The sequence below is a fragment of the Calidris pugnax genome, unplaced genomic scaffold (assembly GCF_001431845.1).
Source record: "Calidris pugnax isolate Ruff unplaced genomic scaffold, ASM143184v1 scaffold28, whole genome shotgun sequence".
NCBI classification, from domain to species: domain Eukaryota; kingdom Metazoa; phylum Chordata; class Aves; order Charadriiformes; family Scolopacidae; genus Calidris; species Calidris pugnax.
In genome coordinates this window covers 19,526,318-19,538,424 of record NW_015090842.1, presented here as the reverse complement: position 1 = coordinate 19,538,424, position 12,107 = coordinate 19,526,318, and the positions used below count along the sequence as shown (strand labels likewise).

General features: G+C 37.4%; 1 protein-coding gene across 1 annotated transcript in view; it reads right to left on the bottom strand.

The window, feature by feature from the left end:
• The window catches only part of NFATC3 (nuclear factor of activated T-cells, cytoplasmic, calcineurin-dependent 3), a 68,228-nt gene that overhangs the window by 49,253 nt on the left and 6,868 nt on the right, over window positions 1-12,107 (bottom strand). The window contains exon 2 of the mRNA XM_014942171.1: window positions 7,781-8,912. Coding sequence (XP_014797657.1) covers window positions 7,781-8,912 — 1,132 coding nt within the window. The remainder of the gene's footprint in view (window positions 1-7,780; window positions 8,913-12,107) is intronic.

The window sequence follows — 12,107 nt, the reverse complement described above, 5'->3', positions numbered from 1 at the left end:
CCATATTGTTCAGTCCACACTCCGAGGTGAGGATCAGCAGTCCAACTGCTTGACTTTGAAGTCACCACAATTATTTTATCAGTTGTAAACCATGCATTGAACTCAAATGGTCTCCAATAGTTCGTTACACAAGTTCAAAATTTAGTGCTCCATTACTCTTAAAATACCTGGAACATGTTTAAGAATAAGAAGCTCAGCTGCTTCAGAAACAAGCACAAATTTGGTGTGATCAAAAGATTTCTGTCTCCCCCAGCTAACACACAGCATGATTGATAAAGCCATCTAAATTCACATTCAGAACCCAGAATCCAGATCAGCTGCCAACTGTTGGGTTTTTTCAAGTTATTTTAGCACAAAAAGTTAAAAGAAATGAGAAACTTTGTTATTTAAAAGCCCTCACTTTTCAGGCTTGAAAGGGGGAGGAACGCATTTGGAGACACTTCAGCATGTTTCATTTCAAAATTCTACCCAGTCCATCCCCAAATTACTGTTACAATAGCTTGTGACTTAGTCTTTTACAGAAGTTTCTCTAATTTTTTTGTTTTCTTTAAATGAGTAAAAACCTTATTAACAATGCAGTAACCTACTAGTAAAGCATCTCACGTCAGGTAACAGAAATAACTCGACAGTCATTCTAAAACTTTCATTAAATCAAATTTTAGCACATTGTTGAAACAGCACCAATCTGTAAGCCTTCTTCAAATAATACCAAGAGATTTTTATAATCTGATTAATGCAAGCCTCCAAAAGCTCATACTCCTATCACACCAAGATTAAAGGCTTCAGAGAACAGCAGCTATTAAAGGAAACTCAGAAGTACAGAAGGTAGCACCTTTTCTCTTCAGTAGCAACCTCAGCAGAAGCCACTACATTAAAAATTATCACTTCAGTGAATTTAACAGATACCTTCTTCCTCTGCAACCATTATCTCTAAAACAGAACTGATTTGGGCTGCACAAATTGATGAGGAAACAGCTACTGTTCAGCATGAGGACTGCCAAATATGTCCATATGGGCTTCAGCTTTCAGACCTGCAGAAGCCAGGGCCCAGCTCAGGGGCTGACTGTGCCTCTCTCGCACAGGACAAACCGCACCCTCAAACCAAGATTGCTTGCATTTGACTATGGTCCCACTGCAGTACACGTGAGGCAGAAGGAAGAACAAAGCCTACAAGAGCCATAAAGATAATCCAGTTAAAAACTTAAAGCAGTTACCTTCCATCTGTAGCACTCTTCCTCTGCAATGCATTGGGCAAAAGGCTGGGGCTCTGTGCAGACCAAGTGCAGTGGCTGGTCCCTCAGGTGACACACATGTGCCATTAGCTCGGCTGTACTCTAGTGCTCTCCTAGACTCTTTGTTCAGAAAGCTTTTGAACACAGGTGGAACTAATATAGGAACTCATTTTAGCCACTCTTCATGAGCATGTTCCTGCCTCTTTGTAGTCACTAGTTCTAGTAATAACCTTTCGAAGATACCCACTAGGATCTCAAGATGCTCATGAAAATTCTTATTTCCTTTGTTGGCTGAGATTCACAGAGCTCCTAGAGCGATTCTTTTATTATTTCTTAGTTGCAGCAAAAATAACATTTTCCACTTACAGCTCCTCCCAACACATCAAAATCTGTCGCTGTGGGAAAAAGCTCACTGACCATACCATGGACATTCCACATCTTTTCCTCATCCCAAATTTTTGCAGAGATTAACCAACAGCATATCCTGTGACAAGTCAATGTTGCAACACAGCAAACCCTGGAGAATCTCAAATCGTAACTACGATCCAGTGCTATGGTCCTTTTCCAGAATGCTTTGAGCCAAAATACTGCTGCAGTTGCTCTTCGCTACCTAGAACAAAGCAACATTTTCCCCGGTGGAGTAATTTCAGAGTTAAGAATTTTGAAGCCATTGCTTATCAACAGACTTTTAAAATACTGTTTACATTCAAACCATCGCTGTTGTACTACCAGCAAAGCCACAGTAACTATGCTTTCAGAGTATTGACACAGTATACTGCCAAGTAAAGTATATATCATTTCAGTATAAAGTAGAGCTGAATCACATGTACAGCACGAAGGTCCCATATCAAACACTACCCAAATTTCTCTGGATTCATTAGTGGTGCACAAACATTACAGCAATAGCCTAGCTTATTAAAATTGAAGAGGTTCAAAGTTCTCTTGCTTGCCTCACTTAAGTGGGACCTTATCTTCAAAGTCAGTATTTAGCAAATATTTTCATTTTAAAGTTTTGCTAACATAGCATAGCTGGTATTATTTCTATTTATCAAAATAAGAAGAAAACCACTTAACAGACTAGGTTTGCTCCTAGTCCACTCGCTCTCAAAGATTTACCCTTCTTAAAATTAAGACCAAAGTCCCAATAGTTATGTTAAAAATAGAACATAATTCTGTTCCTCTCTACTCTCCAGACTTCCAAGACAAGGATTCAAGCAAGTGAAGCAACATTGGCTATCTACTACAATATTTAAACTATTTTTTTCCTAAGAGAAAGTAAGAAACGTTGTCAGCAACCCTAATTTCCAGCAGTAACTGCCAGATAATTGCAGGTAAAACACTCTCGAGCCACCATTAATATCCATCACGGAAGAGATTCCTGTTTGTTCATCACTACTGGAATAAAGAAACTACTCGATATCCCATCACTTCTCAGTGCTCTAGATTAAATTTGTGACATAGCAGTGTTTGAAGACGTTAGTTTATATAATTGTTTTTAAATCAATGTGTAAGTCTAAGAATTCCATAAGGGAAGACACAGTAAAAGAAACCAGGTTTTATCTCAAGATTTTTGTCCATAAATGAATATTCCCTGGTTATTTATCAGACACAAAAGCACCAATTGTTCCCATCAAATACTCCAAGGTTGAAAGAAAGAAAGAAAAAATGAATGACTCATTAAGTTTACTGCCTGACAAAGTGCCTAATTGCTTCAGATGTTAATTAGATTCTCAAGATCTATTTTACTTTTATTAAAGGGATCAGTCTTGAAAAGCTTCCCAATATTATACAGTCTCATAAATATTTACTAAATGCCTACTAAACAGAAGTTTCACAAAGTTTCAAAGACTTAAGGATTCACTTAAGATAATTCCCATGAGCACCCTAACCCTTTTCAGATGGTGTGAGCAAGCTGATCAAATTTAGATATTTGAATATGAATAGACTCTAGGGAGAAACGCTTTTGCTGGTATTGTAGATTATTTACAACCTACGCTGACATAGGCTACCTAAATAAGAATGTGAACTTGAAGCATCTAGGTTTCCCTTCCAACAGCCAATACAGAGTCAAAGAAAAAGAGAACCCAATTAAAAAAAGAATCGAAATAGCTTTACACAAAAGCCTAGAAATAGGTCTTTTAAAGAGGTCTGGTGAAAAAAAAAACAACTTGAGCTTTTTCTGTGAGTAAAACTCAAGCTCTAACAGTAGATGTGCAAGAAAGTCACAAAACCAACATCTTCATGAACTGTTGGGGCAATAAGCAGATTATCGACTATCACTACATTAAGATCCTAAAAAGAAAGGGATTTTCCAAGTGGAGGGGAGGGAAACATGAGACACAGATAAAGTGATTTCTTATCTATCCTCATGAGGGGAGGCTAGGGAGTAGAAGAAAGAGGCATCTTAAACAACAGTAATAAGAGTAACAATGTAATAAATAAACTTATCAAAAATCTTCATTGCTGAATATTCTGTGAAATGACCAATTTAATCTGCCATTGAAAGACCGCTCATCTGCCAAGGCAGTTGGTTAATGATATCATCACCTTCCCTATTCCTAGACATGGAAGACACCTAGATCTTTTACCTGTTTGAAAGGAATTGCTGCACTGGTTCTGCCCATTGTTTGTCACTTGTCCAAACTTATCTTCAACAAGTCACAGAAATGTGACTCAGTGCACGTATCCCACACACACATTTCATATGCTGTGCACTGGCAGATTATGGGTCTCTGTGACCAAGTAACACACTCTCATCTAACAAAACGGTTTGGACGGCACCTGAAATATGACTAAAATGCTCAAAAGCATGGTACACATTTTAAAACTTTTTAAGTATTGCACACTTACTGACCATAAAAGAAAGGAGGAAAACATGGTCAGGAGTTGATAAACTAGATTACAGGTTACAAAACTGGAGATAGCATTCAGAGAAGAAGGTGCTATCTGCACATTTCACACCGTGTCACATGTGAGGCAAGTTATCTCCACTCCTGCCAGGGGTCAGTTCACTGCAGCTGGCTGTGCGCCCTGGGCAGTCACTGCCTTTGCTTGGAATCAATACTCCAGCCTTCTCCATGCACTTCTTTGTACTTAACAATAGAATCAAGGCATTTTAAAAGCACATTAATTATAACACTGTCCTTGTTCGAGCTGGGACAGAGTTAATTTTCTTTCTAGTGGTTGTGGTGTTTCAGGTTTGGTATAAAAGGAATGTCAATAATGCATATCTTTTTAGTTGTTGCCAGGTGATTTTTTATATTTTTCAAGGACTTTTTTCAGCTTCCCATAGAAGCTGAGAAGGAGCCTAGACAGAAGGATGGGATGGCCACTGGAAGGTTCTGTACCACAGCCATCATGCTTGAGGTATAAATGGGGTGAGCTGGGGGGCAGGTACTCGCACTTGCTGCTTGGGAAGGTACCAGTTCACTGGGTGGTGAGAGTGACTTATGTTATTATTATTCTTATTTTCCTTTTCTCTTATTGGTTCTATTAAACTGTCTTTATCTCAACCCACAAGTTTTTATTTCCTTTCCCCTCCTTTTCTCCCCATTCCTACCTGCCAGCTGGGATTAAATTCCAATTAATACATTACTACATATAATATGTAATAAAGATATAAATTGCAATTAATATCTAACTTTTTATGACAATAAAGGTGCTCACTTTTGGTCACAGTCAGAAACTATTTAAGAAACAGTAGATCTTCTTGCATTTTATTTTTATTCCTAAAACATAGGAGTCAATTTAGCACCCCTACTTTATAAGCATCAAAATCATAAAATATTATATAACAGAATGAAATGTTTTAACGCACTTAAAGTGCGTGCACCCATGGAACAGGCTACAGCTGCTAAGTAATTCAACATTTTACTGAGGATACAGCTGCCAATGCAGCCATTTCCACTAATTCAATAGTCAGACTACATTTTTGGCTGCAAATGTACACAGCTTAATATTTTTATTTAGTCCACACATGAATAGGTGTAGTCCTTTTTGTCTTCTGCCTGTTTGTCCACTTTATAGTTAGAAAAGTTCTTCAGTGCCAGCTTCTGAATAAATTCTGACATTTAAAAAAACAACTTTTATTAACAGATGAGCAGACTGTAATAGAATTTAAAAAAAAAAAAAAGAAAAAAGACTTCATGATAGTTAATGTCAACACAGTAGTTTCAGATCTGGTAAGGCAGAATTTTCCAGTTAACTGCTTTGTATCTTTACTGTTAAACTTCACATTCAAAAACAGTTATGTAGAAAGACTTTAAAAAAAAAAAACAAACCACTTCTCACTAAAATCAATACATTTCTGAAGAGGAAAAATTCAAATCTGATTATACAATTATGCCAAATGACAAAATGGCTGAATAAGACTTATTAAAATATTTAGATATTAACAATCTAAGGTAGTTGACAACTTCTACAGAATTTTTACAAAAGTTAATTTTAAAATTAACAGAGGTTTTATATTAAGAAAATGAGTCTTCTGCATGACACTGACATATCAACGCAGAGGAAGAAGTTCAGCAGTGAAACTGAAAAGTTCGTTGGCAGAACGCAGATGAACACTGAAGTCTGTTTGATAGTACCCATTAGAAGTTACCCTTTGGGAAGCTCTTAAAGCTATGATTCACTTATCTTCCATTTGTTCTAAGGATGTTTCACTCTACCCTGAAAGTATTGGTTTATAATCTACCCATTTGTGATCGTAACTTCCCTTTTAGGTACTCACAACAGTAAAAGTTACAGCTGAATTTTCTCCATTAGTTCTCTACCTAAAACGTGCGTGGAGAGGGTCAGCTAGAGCAATCTCTAACAGATGGCTGAGTGCTTCTATATTCCACAAGACAGACACCCCTGAGAATATTCATGTACCCAACAGAGAATGAGAACAGGTATTATAAAACATTTTTTTCCAACAGGCTTGCTCATGTGAGAAGTCACCAGGAAATAGTACACCACAATGTTAAAACGATGCAAGAATGATATCTGAATTGGAAAAAAGACACTAGAAAGGGAAATTACTACCATGTTGCCAGGAAAGGCAGCATCCACTTTTCATGGCTTACTGGGCAATAGTTAATTCTAGTTTTCTATTAAGAACTTAAAACTCTCAGAGTGGGGAATAAAGCGCTTCCTATAGGGCATCTCTGAAGCTTCATCAGAAACATTTCTTTATTTTGCTTCACTTACTTTGGAAGAGGAGGCAGTAGGGGGAGGAAAACATTAAAACCATGAATATTTTCTAAGTAATTCTTCATAAAATTAAAAATACAGAATGTGAAAACAACTGCTTTGCAAAGATGACTTTGCAATGAGAATAACATTATATTTTGTCATTAACTTGTAGGACTTAAGTGCTTTATTTCGAAAAAGGCGAAGCTTATGTGGAGAATCCTACCCTAGCTTGCCCCCAACCCCACCCTCTGTGAGAAAGAGGAATTGCTTCACCCTCTACATCCTTAAGATTTACTCTTCAAGCATTGCCTGTGGACAGAATTATATTATTTTAATCAAAGTTATTTTAAAGTCAATACAGAGTAGCGTGGATGCACTGACATTTAAACTTGTAACATGGCTTTTATACGGACAATTGGGTGTTACAGTTATTAATTTTATGTACCTTTCTTACAAAATGTCCACACAAAAAAAACCCCACCACAAACCCATTGGCAACTTCTTTCTCCCAGTACCCCCCCAATCCTTGGTTTTAAAACCCAGTAGATCAAGAAAAAGGTTTAGGAATCAAATGGATAACTTTAGCTGAGTAAACACAGCATCTGTCCATCCAACAGCAATGCTGCTTAAGGAGTTCTCATTTCTACTCCACTCACTGCATTGTAGCAGCAAAGTGATTCCAGAAGCTACATGGTTGGAAAGATCACAAAACTGCTCCATCTAAAAAGTTACAGAATGGGAAGGAGGGTGAATCTTTCCCTCAACTGAACTAGTTCCTTCTTCTGAGCCTCCACAAATCATCCTGCCAGCACACGACAGGACTACAAAAGGAAAAGAGCTAGTTAACTCAGCACCACAATGGTGGAAATACCCTTGGAACTACAGCCCAGAAATCAATGCTTTCTGGATGTCAAGCAAACTTTTTTCTCTATTCTATATCTAGAATTCTATCAACCCAAAGAAGCAAGTAAAAACAAAAGCAAATAAACTCCCCACCTTTCTGGTCCCAGTTTTGTAAAATCACGCAAGTCAGGTTTCTTTAGCTATATTAAAATGTCAACTGCTCAGATTAGATGAACTGCAAGGCATGCACAGAATCTGCAGACAATCGATTTAGCTGGGTTCTGTGCACATATACATAATTTAAATAAAACTAATCCTATGTTATGATGCCTCTACTGTATTTTTAAAAGAAGAAAAAGGTGGTTATTTGGTATCTCAACTTGTTTTTTCCCAATTATATCATCTACTTGCCTACAAGAAGTTTTATTTACAAAGTCTTAATGCATCACAGAAATATAAGCATATTTATATGTCTATTTAAGATGCATGGGAGAGGAAAAATGGCAAAGAAGCGCTTCCTGATCACTTACCGAAATATGGGAGTGTGACCAGGCTTTGGTTTGTTCCAAGTAAAGTGCGAAGGAACAGAAAGAAATTGGTCTCCGGGCAAATCTTTTTTCAAGGTGTGCTGAGATCCAGAGCAGTCATCTACTGCAGCTTCAAGGGACGACGATAAGTTACCCTGATCTTCAGGACAGATATCTATTTTTCCAGATAAAGTGGCAGTCTGATCCTCTGAGGTCTTTCTTGTTTTTAGAGGAATATCGGTCTCTGTACAACACTGAAATGGTGAAAGGCCAGAATTAAGGCCTTGTACGTTATGGATGGAAGTGTTTAGCCACGTGTCTTCTGTTATGCTTCCTCTGGGAGAATGGCCGGGGGACGGAGTTGGAGAATGGTGAGGAGAGAGAGAACCAGCATAGCAAATCTCAGCGCTGGAGTGGCGCCGTTTCCCACAGGGGGATGTAGGTCTTGATGAGGGCCTTGATGTTGGTCTAGGGCTCAGCCAATTTTCATCTGTAATACTAGTTCTAGGAGAATGACAGGGAGACTGCCTAGGCGACAAGGCATGCCCAAATCCATAAGGCTGCTGCCAGGATTCATCACTGGGACCTCTCGGAGAACCACCAGGAGATGCCAAAGGAGACCCAAGGGTAAATCGAGCAGCTGCTTCGTTGAGCTCTGAGTCTACATCATCATAAACGTGGGAAATGGATTCACAAGAGGAAGCATCTGAAAACCAGCTTCTGGATGAAATGCTGCTGGCAGGGCTCGGACTAAGGGATGATTCCCTATATGATGGCTCAAGAGGAAGATAGAGATGGTCCCGTGAAGGCCTTTCCATGTACTCATTTTCTGTGCCATTTGTGTGCAATTCATCTTCATTGGCTTCAATCCCTTGATGACAGTTAGGTGAAATAGATGTAATTTGAATACTAGGGCACTCAAAGGGTTTGGGTCCACCTAGTGGACTGTATTTGGATTCTGGTACCTCACAAGTTCCTTCATAGTTCTTATGACTCTGAAGTCTTGTAGGTGGTGACAGAGGAGAGGAGTGAGACTGCAATCCATGGCGAGGAATACAAATTGGCTGATTTACAGAGGATGATGGTTGGTCTACATTAAAAATGTATATGGATGCACAGTCATCTGACTCAAGATCTGTGAATAAAATTAAAAAAAAATAGAAAAGAAGAACACAGTCAGAATGCAATACTTGAAAAATGCCATAAACCGTATCCTTTGTTTCTTTGTTCCCCAGGTAGGGCCTGTTTTCAACATCTTAAACATTGCCCATCACACTAGCCACACAAAATAAAGCTAATTCTTAGTTTTAAATTTTCCCCAGCCATATTTACAGCTAAATACAACTACAACACAGTTTTCTGTCATAAATCTTGTTTTCAAGCAGATTCTACAGTTTATACACATCTTCAGTGGTTGAAAATATAATACATACAGAAAATGAGTTAAAAAAGGATCTAAGCCGGAACACTAAATTCAAATGTTATCTTTCATATAACTACATTCCATTCAAAATTAAACATCTTAAATCATAACCCATTAAAATTAGTCTTTTTCAAATGAATAGGACTATGATACTTTCTGCAAGTACCAATACTTACGAGCGCCAGAATATTGCATACATAATATTTATCAATTTTAACCCTACAAAGCATCTTACAGCGACTCAAACATCGCTTATAACAAACAACTAAAAACATTTAATCCAAAGAGGCCTAATAAAAAATATTATTAAAGATATTATGAAGAATCTTAGTCTAAAGATCTTTTTTGGTTGCTCAGAAAACTCTCAAGTACCAATCCCACAGAACAGCATTTTTCAAGTTCAGTCTTATGGAGTTTGAGCACAAGTTGTTCAGCATAAAAAAAAAGGCAAACCAAAATGTTCTCAGATCTCACTAACTTATCCAAAACACAGGAAATATTCCAAAGAAAAACAAGCAATTGAGAGGGAGTACAAGATCAGTTAACAAAATCAGCAGCTTTGTCTCACAGAAGTGAAGCACATCGTCTTGCCCCAACTTGTCAATATTGAATTAACCGTCAGTATGAGACATTTGTCTGAAATGAGGGTAGAAAACACAATTTTTTCCTTATTTTGTAATCACTGTGCTCCCACTCTTGTTTCTTTCTACTTGTAAAACAGAGCCTTCCCTTTATAACTATAGAAAGCAAGTATGCAGGAGATCTCGGGTAGTTCAGCTGAGTAGTCCATCTCCTAGCAGATGAAATTAAATGTACTCAGACCATCCCTACTAGACACCGAAACTGGTCTCAAAAATCTGTTAGCAATATTGTCTGTACAACCCGAGTAATTTGTTTTAATGTTGAATCACTTTGAAAGCTTTTGACCCATCACTAATATTTAACATTATCATTAAAATGGTACAGTTTCTAGTGCTTTGTGTGTGGATTTTTATTTTTTTAAGTATTTTTTTCAGTAGGGAATATTATGCAGAAGCATAAATATTTCTTCAAACTAAAATGCTCCTGTATCAAATGTGACAGTGAGACGACATGTTCATACAATTATTTTCCATAAATTTGGACCGGATGACATTAATTGTGTCTCTGGGTATTAGCTCTTTTTAGATGTTTTTGTTTGTTTGTTTTTTTAAATCGTTTTTATCCCAAGTATCAGTAGACTATTAATACTTCTAGTCAGATAAAATATCCAGTCAGGAAGCCATGTATTTTAAGCCTTTCCATGATGAAAAAAATTACTATGTTAATGAAGTCATTCTATTACCAGTTTCACTAATAGCAATCAGCTTAAAATTAACTAAAACAGAAACAAAACAAAACAGCATCTCCTCAGAGACAACAAGGAAGCATTTTCATATGAAGGGAAAGCAACACCGTAACCAAGGAACAGACTGTGTTCCTCAGACTTAAAAAAAAATAAAATATAAATGGCTGAAGGATCATGGGCAAGGAACAGCTCTGTTAGTGATCTATCTATTAAAGGAAGCACAAAATTGCATTTAAGACTAGTACTAAGTTTTATAAGCACTGTGTGGTTTAATATGTATTACATGTAGTCACACATAACAATTATCCATATTACATCATTAATTACTATTATATGTGTTAAGTGCAGGAAAAATTGGTATAGGTAATTTCTAAATATGCGTACACGAAAAGAATCAGGATGCTACAGTAGGGACTGTATGATTTGTATATCATACAAATAATTTACACAAGCTCACTACATCGAGCACTACCAAAACTGCAATTCCCCATCCTTTCACTAGGATAACAAATGTTTTTAAAACTTTAACTGGGGGTCTTTCTGTTTGCTGTTTCCCATCACAAAACATGAAATGCAGACAGCAGTTACAAGTTTTCCACATCTATCTGTATATTCATGTGCAAGATCACAGATGTCCTTGTTTCCTAACACATTATTAGTATTGAAAACATAGGTCAAGGGACAATAAAGGCAATCCTAATAAAAGCAATTATCCAAAACTTAGAAATGAAACAGTTACAGGTACAGAAATTCTGAAATTATAATTAAAACATTATAGGAAAGCAACAGTTGGAAGTCTTCAAGTCCTGTGGATAACCCACTACTGTCACTAATGGCTTTAGGAACAGTAGCAGCACATTGTGCTAGAACTCTCACCACTGCAGAGTCTTATTTCTCTCCCAGCAATAATCACGATGTCTTAAAATATTTAAGACAATTTGCCCACTTTCAGTGTCACTGGGATTTACAATAAGCAGCTGTACATTCAAAATTTCAGTTTAATGGAGCTAAGGTGGAGAGATCAAACTAGCACAAAATTATCACCACCAACTGGGAAGAACTGGGGAAGGGATGGAGAAGGCAGGAGAGCACTCTTCTGACTTGGGCTTCTTTGGTCCCTCTCCACAACAAACAACCTGTAGTGCACTTGGCAGCCTGCTCTCCCATGGCCCCCCCAGCAGCACACACTCAAAAAACAGGAAGCTAGAAACCTAAAGTAAGAACTGTGCATCTAATGAACAGCAAATCCCAAAAGCGTGCTTAAGACTGTGGAAACAATGTATTTGCAGCCTCAATCACCTCAACCATTTCCAGACACGATCAATAAACAGGCAGGTTTCTTTTAGTTTGCACCCACAAATTCTCCCCCTTATAGTCAGGTGTTAAAATAGCCTGTTACTGTTGTCCTTTGTATGAGTAGCTAACTACTAAGACCTTTACAAAAATGATGTCCTTAATTCTATTAGACTTTTTACTAATAATTATTTTTGTCCTATTAAAGACTGCAGAGAGAATCCAATCTGAAAGAACCCTCTAACTAGTTTGAAGGAACAAAAATGAATATAACTTGGGTGAAAGAT